Here is a 17,867-nt window from a genome sequence, read left to right as displayed (position 1 = left end):
GACCCCAACAAGTGCTTTAGTTTCTTTGTAGGTACAGTTCGTCTTTTTGAACGAAAAGCCTGGAGTCCTTAGTCATTTAAAGAGAGCAAATTTCAAATATCTTTCAGGGGTTCAGAGTTTTAGTTCTGCCAGAGCCGTGGAAAGTTAGAAAGCATTGAGCTGAAGAAGAGCTGGGGAGACCACCAACCAACCATGCCCGGCTAGGAGATGCCCCCTTTTCAGAGGACGACCGTGTTTCTGCATTCTCCAAGGCAGCCGCCTGCCAGGGAGTGGTCGGCCTGCCTGGGCCAGTTCTGGGGCGCAGCACAGCAGGGGCTGGGGTTGGTTTCTGTCCCAGGCAGGCCCCCACGCTCGGGCAGCTCCCCAAGGAAGCACCCAGTGCCGGGGCAGTACTCAAGGGCCACAGGGGGAGAGGGAAAACTGAAGCAGGAAGAGAAGGCCTGCAAGGGAGCGGGCTGTCCTGCGCAGTCACCATCTAGAGGGGGCTGCGGCCCATGCCCAGCGGGCCCCGTAGACAGCCAGCCAGAGCCCAGCGTCGCCCCGGCGTTTGGGGGATGCCTAGCACGTCCTCAGGCTGAGACCCCGGGAGGACGGTGGTAACATCCGAACAGTGAAAGTGAAAAGTTACCAGGGCCACAATATGCCACCAAAGTATCATTTGGTCCAGTCCATCCTCTGGGCCCCAGGGCAGTGTGGTGGGGACAGAGTTCCCTTGGGACCGTTTGCGGAGCCCGCGCTAAGGAGAGCCCGCAGGCCAGGGCCCTTGCCATGGGCAGCCAGCTGGGAAGCCAAGCATCTCCTCTCCGGACCCTGTTCTGTGCGCTAGGGAGCGGGGAGGAGTGATAACTGACCTTCACTGAGCTAGTCAAAGGCATCCCTGGTCCATCAGCTTTTCCCCTTGGACCACTGAGAAAAAACAACACATTCACTCATTCACTCAGCAGGTATGATTGAGCATGTACTTGGTGCCAAGCCCAGATTTAGGGACCAGGGACTTGGCTAGTGAAAAACCCAAGTCTCCATCCCCATGAAGCTTAGGTTCTAGCAGGAGAGGACAAGGAATAGTAAGTATGTATGTTATATATATATATAAATGTATATCACTTTCATTACATTTTATATGTAATCGTACATTCTTCTCTAAGGGCCAGGCCAGTCCCTCTCATTGCACCCCCCCCACACACACACACTCATAAACCACAGAGCACGTTTTCATTCATTGGTGAGAACTGTTTTAGTTAAAGAATAGAAGAGAGATGGTGAACCGGTCTGTAGATTTAGTCTTGAATAATTTTGTACTGCCAACATGTCCAAGGCTTATAAAAAAAAAAAAAAAAAAAAAAAAAAAACCCTACTGGATTTTCTCCATGCAGATGCCCCCTGGAAGCAGGACTGCATAGTAGCAGCAAAGTGACAATACACGAGTGTGACGAAGGATCCGAGCCCCTGGGCTTCTGGGACGCTTTAGGAAGGAGAGATAGGAAAGCCTACGACTGCATGCTTCAAGGTAATAGAACATTCCGTAGCCTTCCATCACTAATTTAGTCGATACATATTTATTGAGCCTGTACTATGTACAACACCCAATGGATCAGACAGAGGTCCTCACAGGCCTACAACCCAATAAGGATGCTAAATAATATGCAAGACAGGTATAATGCCAAATAAAACTTTAGTGTGTCCTAAAAGAGGTACAAATGAGGGAGGCTTTGAGTTAAAAAGAAAAAAAGATTAGTTCCACCAGGAAAATCATGCATGGCCCCACAGAAGACAGGGCATTTAAACAGAGCCTTGAAGGTGAAGCGTGACTTGAAGAGAGGGAAGACAAAAATTCCAGGAAACCAGATGAGCAGTGACACATTGTGATCCTATGGGAACAGGATGCTTTCGTTTTGGCCAGCTTCCTGGGTGCAGGGACACAATGGAGTTCAGATTAGAGAATAAGTCAGTTTTGTATTTAAATACACAAAATACAGATCAACTTCAATACAGATGAACATAAGAAGAGCTAACAAGTATTAAGCAGTGTAGGATGAGCCAGGCACCACCTAAGCACCTGATATACCCAGCACTCACAACCTAATGCCACCATGTTCCTACCGATGAGGAAACTGAGGCACGGGGCAGTTCATCAACCTGCCCAGGGTTGAACCACAGTGAGATGTACTCAGAACCACCACTCCATTATACCACCTCTCAATTTTCATGAACTTTTATTTTTCTTTATTTTTTTGAGAGAGCCTTTGCATGCACACACACAACAGGGGTTGGGAGGGGGGAGGAGCAGAGGGAGAGAGAATCTTAAGCAGGGGCTCCATCTCATGATCCTGAGATCATGACCTGAGCTGAAATCAAGAGTCGGATACTTATATGGCTGAGCCACCCAGGCGCCCCTATATGGTTTCTCTTAATAATGCATGTTGATGATGGAAAATGTTTGAAAGCAGAGAACGGTTGAAAAAGAAACTGAGTCCCCTATAATCATCTCTCTCAAACCTTTCTCTACGTGATCCATACATATCTATATTTAAGAAAATTTTGGATTGCAGTATACAGTTTTGTAACCTGATTTTTCCCTTTATTATGAACAATTTCTCAAGTTGTTCATATTTAGACTTTTGTGGCTGCAGGGTATTCCATGAAGATGCTATATGCCATTTTCTACTTAACCTGTCTTTTTTAGTTTAATTTTAGTTTAGAGCCGTTTCCAGTTTTTCCTCATTATACAATAGAATTGTGGATAAATTTAAAATAAGTATCTGCATTTATTTCTAGTTAAAGTCCTAGATACAGAACTGCTATGGTAAAGGTAGAAAAGATTTAGAGGACATATCAACAAGGGTGCCCCAGGACATTGGCACCAAGTTTCATTCTCACCAGCAGTATACATACGAGAGTGTACATTTTCAACAGAGACTTGGTAGGTTACCTTTTCCTCTTGGCCAAAAACTGATATCTAAGCACTCTTCTAACTTAATGTTTTAAATTGGAAGAAGTTCTGTTAAACACTGTATGTATTTTTTTTTTTTTAGTCATTTCTATTTCTACTTTGGTGAATGTTTTATTTTTGCCTTTTATGCATTTTCATTGAGATATTTATCTTTATTATATTTCTTTATATACTAAAGATATTAACAAGTTTCCATATTTCTCATTGTGTCACTTGCCTTTTCACTTTGGGGTTTTTTTGCAATGAAATTTTTCATTTTTATACTGTCAACACATAAATCCATTCTCCCTTCATTACTTATTTTATACTTATGATTAAAAAGGCCTTCCCCACCTCCAAGTTCAGATAAATCTTACCTCTCTTCACACTCATTTTTGGATTATTTTGTGTTTTACCTTAATTCCCTAATCTATCTGGGGTGTACTTTGGTGCCTATTTTGTCTTCAGCTTTGTTCTCTTTTCTTTCAAAGATCCTGGAAATTTTAACTTCACACCCCGCCTGTTCATCCTCAGCAGTTCCTCCGGTGACTTCTCAGCCACGGAATTCATGTACCCTGCCCGAGACCCCTCTGTGGTCAATTCCATGCCCTTCCTGCAGGAAGATCTTTATAGTGCACCACAGCCAGGTACGGCTGGCGGAAGGGGGTGTCGGGCTGAGCCGCAGAAGATACACCTTCCAAAGAGCCTTTTTATTTGACGTTCATATTTAGTAAACAGTTTTTATTTGCCAAGTACACTGGCAAGTAACTTTCTTATGTTACCTAATTTCATCCGCACACCTACTCCAAAAGGAAGGGGACATCAACCAGATGTTACAGTCTAAGAAACCGAGACCCAGTTACTTAACTCACCCAAATATGTCAGTTAAGAATAGGTTGAGCACAACTGTGTCAGGCCTGGAATCTCTGCTGTTCTCCCAGCCTCTCCTCAGTCTTGTTGCTTCATGGTCCACAGTTGGCTGCCCCTGCTCCAGCCATCATGTTTTCCTTCAAGACAGGAAGAAGAGGTAGGGAAAGGGACAGGGATGGCCACATCTCTCCCTTTTATCAGATAAAGCAAAAGCTTTCCCAGAAGCCCCTGCTAACTTCTGATTACATCCCATTGGCCAGAGCTCTGTCACATGACCACCCTCTGCTACAAGGGAGCCTGGGAAAGCAAGTGGCCAGGGAGCAAGGGGGTGGGAGCATCTGCCGAGTCAGCCAAAGAATGGCGTCTGCCGAGCCAAGGCCGGAGGGCAGGGCTGAGGCTCCCACCCATGTCTTCTGATCCCAGGGTCAGGGCTATTTCCACTCGACCTCTACCTCAAGACAGAACCTCTGTGTTCTTGTTCTGGTTGGGACAGTCAATCACCAGAGACTGGGCTGCATGGACCCTCCTGCCTTCCGGCAGTCCAGTCTGAGCCCTTGTGCCTTCTCCCCATAGCCAGGAATCTCGCAGGACCCTGGCCGCCCAGGTCCCCACCTAAAAAGCTCATCGGGTGCCCTTGCCACTGTGGGAAGTATTAGCAACTTTCTCAAGAGTGGCTGCTGCCCGCCACCCCCCTTCCTGCTATGGCCCAAGATAGGTTATCAATCTCCTTTGGGCTTTTCACGTGTGGTGTGCACAGCATCCTGAAATGCGTGTTAGGAAAGGACTCAGGGCAGGAGGACCTAGTAAGTGTGAGAGCCCCTTAGCCACATGGAGTAAGAGTCAGGGTAACCGTTGGATGAGAAGAAGAGGGGAGGAAGCGGTAGAACACATCTACTTCTTAAAGCTTGTTTTTCTCGCAAAGAACCCTGAACTTAGTCGCCTACGAAGCAGTCACACATGGGGCATGAACATCAGTGACCTGTAGGGCAAGGGAGATGCACTCTCCAGTGTTTAATCTGCTCTTGGGAGATACACAGTGCTCACAAGCCCTTGAGTGGCACGTGCACTATCCCTCCACTCAGCTCGCTGCAGTTCCCAGAAGGGCCACCAGCAGGCCTGCGCCGCCGAGGAGGGGCTGGGGGAGACAGGGTGTGGGGAGGGGGAAGGGAAGAGGCGGGCATCACAGATACCACCTCTCTCTGCCCAGAGGCTTTTTCTGATTGAATGTTCAAAGGGCTGAGGCATCACGGACACCATCCCCTGGCCCCTGCCAAGGGGATTCTGCCCCCGCCCCCAACAAAAGCAACAGGGAGGGAAGGCCTCCTTTAGGTTTCGGGAAGAGTGAGCTGGTAGCATCCACGGAGGAGCCCCTGATTGTCTCATCTGTCCTCGCCCTCACAGCTCTTTTCCTTGTTGACAATCACCATGAGGTGTACCTCTGGCAAGGCTGGTGGCCCATCGAGAACAAGATCACCGGTTCGGCCCGCATTCGCTGGGCCTCCGACCGGAAGAGCGCCATGGAGACCGTGCTCCAGTACTGCAAAGGTGAGGGCCACGGCCACACCGCGGCTTCGCCCACCGTGTGGGGGCCGCAGACCAGCCTTCCCCTTCCTGTGTGGGCCAGCCAGCCTTGATAAAAAGCCTGCCAGACAGTGATGAAGCCAAGTTTTTTTCCCCCTTTAATTTTTTAAGGCTTCTTAATTTGAGATTAGTGTGTTCTTGGCTATCAGCATGAATGAGAATTCATTTTTCTCTTTTATATAACTGGGCCACCTAAGTCGCTATCCTCAAGGTCAAAGGCTATATTGTGGAATACCCTGGACTGATGAAAACCTTTTTGCACTGGGAATGAGTCATGCTGGGGACGCGTGGGCCTCCACCCACACACAGTGTCACACTGAGAGTGGGAAGCTCCCCCACACGGGCTGGAGAGCTGATGGCAACCTTTTTATTATTCATTATTATTTTTAGTGTTATATATTTAAAAAAAGATCTATAGTGAACTCATGGCTTTTTACTATACTGTCCACCTAAAATTTATAGTATCTTTATAAAGTGAGAATGCCATTAATTTCTTAATTTTTAAGGTTTCATGGATTAGTTTCACTGAGTTTGTATAGTCGATTTTCTCTTGAAAAAGCTCGTCAGTGATAATTAAAAAATTTCCACCAAATGTTTAAGTTAGAGTGGCTTATAAAATGCTGTCATTAGCTGTTTAACTGTCATTGAACCTAATGCTGCATTAGGAAGGCAAAGGTATTCTCCACACGTGAGCACAAGAGAAAGAAAATGTCTTACCCAGAAGCCACGGAGAGAGGCTTTCTCCCATCCAGAGTTCTAGAAGCATTTTGTCAGACTCAGGTCAATTACATGCAATTTTATGCACCATTATATCATAAAATTGACATTTTGTATAAACATCATCCAGGTGTTGTTATGAACTACTCCCAAACTTGCATTTTAACCATAAGGGATCCAAACAAGAAAAGATTTCAAGGGAAATCAGAGAAAGCCCAGTTCTTCGGACCCAACCCCTGGGTGTACTGACATTGCCTTCTGTGTACCTACAGGAAAAAATATCAAGAGGCCACCCCCCAAGTCTTACCTTATCCACGCTGGTCTGGAGCCCCTGACGTTCACCAACATGTTCCCCAGCTGGGAGCACAGAGAGGACATCGCTGAAATCACGGAAATGGTGAGCGCGCTTTCTCTCCCCGTGAAGATAGCTCCCCGCCTTTCAGATTGTGCGTTGACTTTACCTTGGGGAGAAGCATCCAATTGCATTTTCCCAAAGTGAGAAAACGTTTTTTTCTTTTACAACACGTTAACAAGCCTACGTAGAATTAGCTCAGCAATAGAAGAAATCATTTGAACTCTTGGTTAATTTTCTACACCTGGTGCTCAAGTTAAAAGAAAAGCAAAGGTGAACTTAATTACTCTGAAGAATATACATAAATAAAAGCTGCCGTCTCTTCCTTCTGTTAGCTAAAAATCTGTTGCTTCTCAAGGGCCATGCTAAGGCACAACAAAATCCTCTTGTTTCAGACATTAACCTTGTGTTAGAGGAGACACAGAATAAACCTGTGATGGATTAACCTGCTCAGATTACTGGGTGAATGAATGTGAGTCACTCCCGATAAGCAGTGTTAATAGCTCATTAATAGTCTTTTATGAGACCAGCTGGTGTTAGCACAGGAAGCATTTGTCATAAACCTTTATTTACTAAAACATATTATTAACCAGAACGTTATAATTTCCAACCACATAGAAAAAAAAAAAAGCTTAGTACAGCTATGTCAAATTTCTTAAGTTAGAAGTTTTTGACATTGCAAGCAGTAGCAATTCCAAGGGGTTTTGTTTTGTTTTGTTTTGTTGTTCCAAGGGAGAGGACGTGGGTATTTTATGGGAGGTCTGAACAGGTGTAAAGAAAAAGAGTTCACTGCTCCTTAACAATGGATGTTCAGTGCACTGCTGAGCCTCACCTCTCTCTGCCACCGGCTGGACTCGGTCCACACGGGGAGGAGCCTGCCAGTCATAGCAGAGGGTTCCATTTACCATAGACGTGCAATCCACACTAGGCACGATGCGGACCGTCGCCGCCTCCTGCAGTCTGAGCTAGAGGCTGTAACTGCCCTGGTTCCCTGCATCCGCTGTAGGTCCCGGGGCGGCAGTGGGCTTGGAGCATCATGTGCAGGCCCACGGGCTTCTGGCCAGGGACTTCAGGCTTCCTACACCAGCCTGTAGTAACAACACAATCGCCAGGTGCTTGCTGGGTGCCAGGCACGGCTCTAAGCACTTGGCATGTATTTTCTCCTTTATTTTCACAGTAGTCTTCGTGTTATCCTCGTTTTTCTAGGGAAGGAGCGGAGGCACAGAGACCTGCCGTAGCTTGTCCCGGGTCTCAGGTGCAGGCTTGCTCCAAAACCCACTCCGTGAGCGCTAGTCTGTACCATCACTGATGAATTTGGCAACACCGTTAGTCGTTCATTCCCGCCACTCAAAAGGAGGGCAGCCAATCTGGGATTCCGGGTTTAACAGAGGAAGATCGTTTACCTGGAATAACCTGTTCAGATTACATGCACAGTGTTTTTTTTTTTTTTTTAATGTAATGTTCCATGATTCATTGTTTAATGCAGTTTTTTTTTTTAAATCTAGATTCAACAGCATCTTCTAGACACATTTTCTTACCTTTTTCTAGTCCAGATTAAGAAATGGGGCTGATAGGAAAGGATGTGACTCCTTTTAAGGTTATTTTTAAATACTTTTAAACAAATTCCATTATATGAATTGCTTTGGGCAATTCCTTTCCATTTCAGAGCCTGCTTCTGCCTGAGCGAGCCTCTCCAGCTGGGACACAGAGTGGACAGTAGGGCTGTGTTTGCGCCCATGCGCGGTAAAGCATTTGCGCAGATGCAGGGCGTGAAATTCTCTCTGCTCCCTCCTCTTCTCTAGGATACGGAAGTTTCCAATCAGATCACCCTTGTGGAAGATGTCTTAGCCAAGCTCTGTAAAACCATTTACCCACTGGCCGATCTGCTAGCCAGGCCACTGCCCGAGGGAGTTGATCCTCTGAAGCTTGAGCTTTATCTCACTGATGAAGACTTTGAGGTAAGCATGTCTTCACGTGTGATAGCGTTTAAACAACACGCTTGGCTGGGATGGGAGTCCTTGTACTCACCCGCTGGGCATTTCTCCCGATTTTGCAGTTTGCACTAGACATAACAAGGGACGAATACAATGCACTGCCCGCCTGGAAGCAGGTGAACCTGAAGAAAGCAAAAGGTCTGTTCTGAGCGGGAGAGATGCTGGAGGAACCTCTGTCGTCACTTTCAATACCATTGGACCAGGGAAATGGGTATTTTTTTTTTTTTTGGACTGGTATTAAAAAAAAAAAAAAAAGATTTTTTAATCAGTTTTCCAAAACCTGAAGTTATTAGCTCTACTGCTTGTCCCAGATTTGTGTATTTTGTGAATGTTTAAGCGGACCCTTTGGAAACTCTCTTTCCACGATTCAACAGGTAATGTTAATAAAGGCGTCCCTATGTGCACGTGTGCGGAAACTGCCGCACTGCCCACCTTTTTTGGAAGCAATTCTCTTAATAAAGTGTTATTTTGATAACTTGTGGGTTCTAAAATATATATATTTATATAAACACCATATAAAGCAAATATGTATTTAACAAAGCAATATGTATTCATTCACTCTTAAGATTGTTTTTCTTTTGGTGTCAAAATAATATTAAAAGGTAGATGGAATTGCTTCTGTGAAATTAGCTCTCGCACCCCTGTGTATCTTCACTCACGTTCAGAAACATCTCCTTCAGCATTAAGTCTGACTTATTCTGAGTGCTGCTTCCGGTGCTAAAATGAACAAATGGATTTGTACTTCCTGGCATGGGCTCTGAAGAATCTGTGCACATCCACCTTTCTACCTTAATATCTCCCCGAAATGTATAGTGCCTTGTTTTTATGTACAGTTTATATACAGAAAAGTTTGCTCTGCGTTTTTTTTTTTTTGATGATGGTTTGGAACATTATATCCAATTTTACTCTAAAATAGTAGAAATTTTAAAAAATCTCAAATTTCTAATACCTGTTGTAAACACAAAATATGTCATTTTGTGACACAGGACTCCAAAATAAAAGCTTCAAGAATAAACACAATAATTGATTGTTTCACATTGGATCCCAAGCATGTTCCTTTCTGAAAAATGTGGGGGTTTTTTGTAAATGTTAACCTAGTATCAGTATTTTGCCATTAAATATTAAGTGCTATAACTTTTAGTTTAGGGCAAGATTTTATAATAGGGTCATATAACTGAATAGACATTGGACCCATAACATTCGTTCTGAGTACTGTATTGAAGACGTATTTTTGCAAATCATCACTCAACAGAAGCTTTTTACCCTAAAACTATTTCTGCATTTCATATTTAGGATCTCAGTGTCTTTTTAAGAATATTGAACATATAAGCATTTAGAAAATCTAACAATGAGAAAACTCCTCACAGGCTCCTATATTCGTAAAATCCCACATCCGGGGTTTTGAATGAATTCCACAGACCTGCTGTGAGTTGTCACTGCACCCATCCCACGCACCCATCCCACGCACCCACCCCCGTTTTGGTCTCAGTTTAACACATCAGGTAAGAGCACATTGGCTTTAGACATTATCACTTAACGTTGCTTGTGTGCCCCAACCCTGGGCCTGCACCCTGCGGCCTATCAGCCACCCCTGGGCCCACCGCTCTGAGACTCTGGGATATTGGCAGTCACTGAACTTTACCACCTTGATTGCCTCAGTTTGAAAGAAAAGGAGTCAATACTAGCTATCCTGCCCACATCCTAGGACTGATTCTCTGTGAAGATCAAGCAGAAGCTCTTTGGATATTGTCAAGTGCTGATATCTGCTGGTGTTGATGTTACTGTTAGTAGCTGAAATAGGGAAGTATTGGTGTTGAAGTAAAGCAGTGCAGTCCCACACCTCGGAATTACAGATTAAACCAGAACGAGTAGAACCTTCCAAAGAAACAAATGTAGAGGGGAAAGGAGACAGGGGCATTCAGAGTATGTGTCCATAGGCAGAATGCAAAGAGGGACGGAGGGGCTCAGAGCCTGTAGGGCAACCAGGGGAGCGTCCAAAGGATGGAGGCGGGGCAACCAACAGTTCAAAGTCACCCAGATCCCTGCCTACGCGGACAGGAGCTCGGGTTGCTGGAAGACCTTCCATGGACAGCCTGCTGAGGCAATAGATAAGATCAATAAGATCAGTGTCATCGGCAGTGTAGATAAGGTGCCAGCAGTGGCTTCCTGCCTCTTCTCTGTAAAGCGAGTGCCCATGTCCCTTTATCTACGGACTTCCTGTTTGCCTCTTTTCCTCCGAGTCATTTCCTGCATCTCTTTCCTGCTTACAGACCTGGATCCTCTCTTCCTTGATGTTTTCTGATGCTTTTCCCTCCCCAGCTGCAACTTTTGAACTTTGCACATGGGGGAAAGGACCCAGCCTAAAATCTAGGATTGCTGAATCTGAACAACTCACCTAGTTAGTTCGCGCCAGTGTTCCAGGCCTTTCTCCACCGCTGCTCCAAAAGCAAACCACCTTGGGGAAACGAGTATTAAACCCGGCAGAGTCACATAGCTGCCTTAATTTGCTGCTTTTGAACCACAGGACTTCAGAAGAGAGGAATGCCGTTTGGGTTGGGATTGAAATCAGAGCTGCCGTGGGACTCATGACATGCCACGTGCGTTCGGAGGCAATGAAGGACCTGTGCGAATACCATCAGTTTCCAGAGGAGAGAAACCATTGTCCCTGTTCCTCTTGGGCCGTGCACAGGTCAGGGTCAGGGAAATCCGGCTCAGGGACCCACGTCTTTCCCTCCTTATTTTAAAACTTTGGCCCCAATTACAGAGCTCCCATTTTGCTAAAAGAAGATGCATTCCAGAAACAGCTTGAAAATCCACATCCATATTGGTCTCTACTTTTGTCATTTTTTTTTTCTGATTATAAAAGTAACACTTTATCCACATGGAGACTTGCACACGAATGTTCATAGCAGCATTATTCATAATAGCACAAACCCGCCAACAGCCCACTTGTCCACTGACTAGAAATGGATAAGCAAAATGCAGTGCGTCCATACAATGGAACGCTCTCCAACAACGTGGAGAACAAACCGCCCGCTGATACACACTATCACGTGGGTAAACCTCAAAAACATTATCAAGCCAAAGAAGCCGGTGCAAAAGGCCACCTGTTGCTTAATTCCATGTATATGAAATTTCAGAAAATCCATTCAGAAAGGAGATCTGTGGTGGCTGGGGATGGAGATAAGAGTGAAGGGTGCCTTCACTCAGGGAACTTTTGGGGGTGATGGAAACTGTTCTCAAACTGGACTGTGGTGATGGTCACACACAGTCTCTCTAAAGACTTTTCGTATACCTTACGTAGGCGGGTTTTGTGCCATATATAGTTCGGGAAAGCTGTTTTAAAAAATACTAACGATTTATGTGGAAAATGCCAACATAATAATATGATGCAAATAACAGGAAGCAAACATAATACATAATTTCAGAATTGAAAATCATGATGTTCCCACTGCTAAATAATTACTCATGCCACTTGTTAAGGCAGTAAAGGCAGATTGTTCGAGACGATCACAGTAGGGATAGCGGCGATAAGGTATAGGGGAGAGAGACTGGGCTCAACTCCAAATACGAGGAAGAGTGGGGATTTATAGCCAAAGTCAGTGGAGAGAAAATTACGACAAGGAAACATGAGGGGAACGGGGAACCCTGGCTACACTGACCTAACAGGATTCTTGCTGAGGCCAGGCCAGGGTGACCAGACATCACCGGGGGATGGTGGAGAATGACAAACCCCATCAGATACCAGGGCTGACGGTAACGAGAGGGTAGGGGATCTGACTAAACCCACCTGACAGGATTTGTGCTAAAATTGGGCTCTTGGGGGACATGCCCAGGGACAGGGCCTAGTTGGGCTCAGAGAAGCCTGACTAAAGTTTGGTCAAGGAGAGTGTCTTTGTCACCACTTCTCAAATCCAAGAACTTCAGTAATTTGGTTTACATTCTTCTAGATTTTTCTTTGCATCTATTAACAGAGATGTATGCTCATACTTTTTTTTTTTTTTAAAGAAAATTGCATTTGTTCGCCATCATAATTTTCGGTTAACAATAGGGCTCCCATGCTGCCTCTTGGATGTTTATCTGAGCATGTGTGAGTCTGAGGCCACCTGGGCCACAGTGTAAAGGTCTAAGTCAGCAGTTGTGGGGGCCCAGCCCCACCAGGCCTCCACCCCACAAGCATTCCCCATTCCTTGCCGAGGGTGGGCAGCATAAAGCTAGGTCCCAGAGAAAGCATCTAGAGATTTGCTTTCACGGGACTTCCTTGATCTCCAGTCCAGAGTAAGGGCCAGAAGTGTCCAAACAGGCCTCTGTACAAAGCCTTGCTGAACAGCAATGACTAGTGAGTGACTAGGAAAGGTCAAGCGGACAGTAGCAAGTCACAGATCAAGGTAATGATTCAAAAGCAAATAATGGAAAATTGAATATATTGCTATGGCATTTGACCCAAAGAAAAATCCCTACCTTACTTCTAAAGGACAGTCGCATTGCAAATCCTTGCTTTCTGCACCAGAGAAGGAAGGTCGGGCTGCTTCAGACTATGCAATTGAGGTACCCCAGGAGTTAGATTAGAAAGATGGATTTGCAAGGGGAGAACATTAGAGGCTTTCAGTTCCCATAAGCACCACCATGGATGGGCTGTCCAGTGGGGAGCTTGTGTGGAAATACCCACTCCCCCCAGGCTCACCATTCAAATGCACAGTGCATGTTGATCCTTAAGGATTAGCAGGGAAGACAGATGAAGAGACCAGCATCCCTCTTTTCTAATAACGAACTGGTCCACTACTGAGCTTTTCCATCATGCTGAGATTGGGGAAAAAAAAAAAAAAAAAAAAAAAGGCTACAGGAGCAGAAGTGAATGCAAGCTGAAGTACAGGAAGGTGGCGTCCACGACACCTCAGCCCCAACGTGCCTTCTCAGCCTCGCCACAGTTGTGGGAAATGTTTCTGACACCAAATGCCACAGAGCTCTGCAAGTCTCTTAAGGGACAGATTAGAACTGACTTGTATTATCTGGAAATTGACATAAATTGCCTGTTATTAAATCTTACTGAATTGTTAAGCCCAGCCTTGCCATCAGAACACCATTTTAGCATCCACTCTGAAATGGTTCTAACTGGATGTGTTATCTCTGTAAAGGTAAAGAAATATCGAACCACCACTGAACAAGGAGGCTTATGCCTATGTGGAAGCAAAGAAAAAGAAAAGGGGACAGGAATGACAGACAAGCCTAACTGGTACTTTTTGATTAACGGTTTCTCCATTAAAGAAAAAAAAAAAAAAGCAAGCAACTAAACAATGCATTTGGGAGCTGTTAGACATGGTTAGTGTCCGAGCCCAGCCTCGGGGGAGATTATAAAACAGGCACCCTGCCTCCCATCCTGCTGCCTTCCCTTGCCTCCTCCATGCCCACCTGCTGTGGCTCCTTCCCCTCCGGATGTTTGTGCTTCCTGCAGGAGGCCATTCTGGTTTTTGAATCAGGAATCACAGACTGAGCATGGAGCATCATTTGCCAATGATGACATTTCAGGCCCCCAGGGGGAAACATTGTTTCTTGTTGTTGGCAGGGGTCTTCCCACAGGTCAGAGCTGAGTGCAGGGGCAGCCATATCATCTGCTGAAGCTGTTGCTAGGATCACACGTTGTCTACTCCAGACCTATCATTATTGGCAGCGGTCCATATTCACTCAGGAGCACTGTTTACCGCTCATTCACTCAAGTTATTTATGGAGTGTGTGCATCGTGTGAGGCTCAACAGAGAATATAAATATGAGCTATATCAAGGTTCAGATCCCACAAGGAGCCTTCCAGAGAAGGAGAGAATGATGATAACTCACCAAAAAGTATCAATAATAATGCAGTGGGGGTCTGGTCGGGGTTGGACTGTGCACCCCTCCCCTCTCAAAAGAAAGCTATGCAGAGTCCTAACTCCCAGTACTGCAGAAGGTGACCTTCTTGGGAGATAGTCTATAAGTAATTAAGTTAAATGAGATCATTACAGTGGGCCCTAAGCCAATATGACTAGTGTCCTTATATGAAGAGGAAATTTGGACACAGAGGTAGGGGGAAGACAGCCTCCCACAAGCCAAGGAGAGTGGTCTCAGAAGAAACCAAGCCAAGGTTGCTGACACCTTGATTTCAGACTCCTAGCATCCCGAACTGTGAGACTCTTAAGTTTCTGTTGTTCAAGCCACCCAGCCTGTGGCGCTCTGTCACAGCCACCCTAGGGAACTAATACAGAGTGCACACTGGATCTTCCCGTCGGAGGGAAAGGGAGGGGAGGAATCAGGGTAGCTTCATGGAGGAAGTCCCATGAGGTAGGCCTGGAAGGGCAGGCAGGATTTCTCACTGCAGCTGGGCATCAACCCGTCAGGCAGCAGCTCCAAAGGGGAAGATTTGGAAAGGGAGAGATAGAGAGGGAGGGCCCACAAGTCTCTCTGCTATGGCACGGGCAGGATGGGGGAGTAACAGGGCCTCGCGGCTAAAGTGACGGGCAATGAAGAGAAAAGGAAGTTGGAAATGACCAGGCTGATTGACCCAGGGCAAAGGACATGTTCAGGTGTGAGGATGATCCAGCCACACCACCTGGGACTGACTCCTCTGGTCTCTAGGAGGCATTAGGCCAAGTGGGCAGCATCCCTTTCTTGCAGTGACCTGGTGTGTTCAGTTCCAGGGCTCGTTGGGCTCTCCTTACCGTCTTGTCTTATACCGTGTGCTAGCACTTCTATCTTGTACTTTCATATTCACATAATTAAAGGTGCTGACTCTGTTAAATCCCCTTCCAGTCTAGTCTTCTTATAAAGATATTTCTGAAATCTCTGGCAGACAACATAGAATGTGAGAAATGCTGGCCTAGGGATTTTACCCAATGGTGACATCTCTTAGATATCCTATGACCATGAAGTAGCTCTGCCAACTGTTGCTTAACCTTAGAAGCTACTTAAGAAGAAATTATTCGGGTTGCATTGAAGATACTTAAGTTTCTGAATCTTGCACTTATATTGCCATTTTAAGTGTTAAATGTAAATGCTTTTTAAATGTCAGTCCTTTTTGTTTTTTGGCTTTGAGATCCATCAATTTTTATTCCATTAAAACAAACTCTTTATCAAAGTATGCGTGACTTCTAGGCACCTTACAACAATCATGAAATTGCTATTAGAAAACCGACTATATAGTTTTTAGAACAACATTAAAATATAGCAACACTTTCCTTGAAAAGCCCTGGCAGACTGATTGGGCATATTGTAGATAAAAGAGTAAGGCATGGAAAACTTCAGGGGTTCAGCAGAGATGGAAGACCTAGTTATAGTTGATAGAGTACAAGACTAGACCCACATGAGGTTGTCGGTGTTTTTGCTGAATAATCAAGACCAACAAAAGCCCATTATCGTCTCTTCCATTAGGAGGCACTTGGGAAAGTAATCACATGCTGAGTCTTGTGCCGGGTGATTTCATCCCAGCCTGGGAAGCAGCCCCGTGAGGGGCTCGTTACCCCCATGGTACAGATGAGGAACTTGGAAGCCAAGTTCTGGCCCGTCGTCCTGTTGCTGGGAAATGGTAGAGGTTGGATTTGACTCTGCCGCTGCCACCGCACCCTGCTGCTTCTGCACAACCAGAGGAGAGCAGCTACCCGTCCTCACAATCTCTGACCCATGGCTGGACTCGAGGATCACAAAGTGCCTCAGTTTGCCCACCTGTTCCCTACTCCCCATTTGCCATTTCCGTTGGAAGCTAGGATAGCTGGAGGGGCTGCAGGTGCCACAAACGCAACAACATAGGGAGGGAGGACCAGTCTCATGGCAAGAGGAATGCAGGCTCTGGGGCCTCTCTGACGTGCAACCCCAGCCCCGCCACTTCCAGCCGTTGAGCTTGAACGAGTTCCTTAACCCCCCTGCACCTCCGCTTCGGTCACCCCGGTAAAATGAGCTTGATGAGCCAGTCCCTGCCCTTTATGAGGCTGCACGGCGTACGAGAATGTGTGCAAATATCATCCTGCCACAGGAGGCTTCCGTGACAGAAGGAGGCTGCCACATTGAAAAGCCTTTGCCCGCGCCAGCCAGACCACCCGCTGGGAAGACCTCACTAGAGAAGTAAGAGGGGGAACCCACTGGTGCTTGCGCAACCTCGGCATTCAGGCTCCCGGGGCCTGGGGCCAGGACTCCCCCAGCAGGAACTGGGGGACCATCACCCACATAGGAACTCCGCTGATGACACGGCATTACGCTTCTCAGCCCATGTCCAACACTGCCCTCATTCACACGACTCCAAACACATCTTCGAAATTGAAAGCTGCATCGCTGACAGTTTTAATTTCACCTTCAGTAGGACCCCAGCCAGTGTCGGGGGGAGAGAAATGGGCCAGCTGTCCTCCAGGGCCATGCAGGTGGGCCCTTCTGTTCCAGGTGGGACTCTGTGCAGGGCTCCAGAGCCTCAGAGAGCTGTCAGGAAACTCCCCTCTAGGAACTGGATGGGCAAGAGAGGCTCCAACCTCCTCGTCCCCATGGACTGAAATCTGCTGCTTCCCAAGGGGTGGGAGAGAGACTGGCGCCCTCCTGCTCTGACCCCTGCTGCAGCAGGATTTTGCCTCACTTCGCTCTGGAGTTCTGATGGCCCCAGGCCCCTGGTCCGGGCTTGTGTGTGGACAGGCTTCCTGAGGGTGATCTCACTCAGTGACTCTTCTTCAATGTCCCGTGGGGCAGCAGGGTGGGAGACGAGAAGCTGAATCACCTTGCACTCTAGGAGAAAGGATGAGTAGGCCTGGAAAGTAGTTCAGAACTTGTTTTCATCATTCAGGAGAACAAATGGAGATTTTTTCCATCTCTGTTCACTTGGAGGGAGTAAAATATTCAGATGGAAGCCCCCATGGAGACCCGGGTGGGAGCCACGGGCAGGATGAACAGATGCTTCATGTGGGGTCCTCCTAAAGCCATGCTTCTTGACTGCGCCAATCCCGGATCCCCGTCAGCTCCTTTCCGTCCCCTCCCCGCCCCCCCCAATCAGCACACCGCCTCGGGGAAAACAGTGCTTACTGCGCAAACACAACTTCTAGACAAATCCCCCGAAACACACCCCAGGGCGGAACGTTTCCCCCGGGCCCTCCCGGGCAGGAAGTCTTCAGTTTCCACTAGGATAGGTAAGACCTCATTCCCAGTGGCTAGTCGTCCATGAAGACTTCAATTTCTTAACATGAATTTTCATCCGGGGTGAGATGTTTGCTGTTTATATCCAAATGGTCCTTTGGCAGATTTATATCATTCTGAAATAACCTGTCAGCTGCATTCCTCCAGCTGAAGAAGCCACAACTTCAGAGCTGGGACTGGCCAGGAAAGGAAATGGGGAAATTACAGAGGAAAACTCCTGGCCACGGGCCGAGAGTCCACAGGGCTGAGGGACGAGCTGTGTCGCCAGCAGGTGGTGCTGTTGCTCACC

At 46.6% G+C, this 17,867-nt stretch overlaps 1 protein-coding gene across 5 annotated transcripts in view; it reads left to right on the top strand.

Moving 5' to 3' along the window:
• The window catches only part of SVIL (supervillin), a 233,511-nt gene extending 224,033 nt beyond the window's left edge, over window positions 1-9,478 (top strand). For all 5 annotated transcript variants that reach the window (XM_073885529.1, XM_073885531.1, XM_073885530.1 and 2 more), the window contains 6 exons: window positions 1,374-1,507; window positions 3,421-3,576; window positions 5,201-5,344; window positions 6,370-6,494; window positions 8,252-8,407; window positions 8,506-9,478. In XM_073885529.1, coding sequence (XP_073741630.1) covers window positions 1,374-1,507; window positions 3,421-3,576; window positions 5,201-5,344; window positions 6,370-6,494; window positions 8,252-8,407; window positions 8,506-8,592 — 802 coding nt within the window. In that variant the 3' untranslated portion in view covers window positions 8,593-9,478. The remainder of the gene's footprint in view (window positions 1-1,373; window positions 1,508-3,420; window positions 3,577-5,200; window positions 5,345-6,369; window positions 6,495-8,251; window positions 8,408-8,505) is intronic.
• The last annotated feature ends 8,389 nt before the right edge of the window (window positions 9,479-17,867 follow it).

This window comes from Callorhinus ursinus, unplaced genomic scaffold (genome assembly GCF_003265705.2).
Source record: "Callorhinus ursinus isolate GAN/ISIS: 27379988/994484 unplaced genomic scaffold, GSC_fseal_2.0 scaffold62, whole genome shotgun sequence".
NCBI lineage: Eukaryota > Metazoa > Chordata > Mammalia > Carnivora > Otariidae > Callorhinus > Callorhinus ursinus.
Note: the sequence above shows the minus strand (reverse complement) of the source record. Positions and strands in the feature narration are given on the sequence as shown.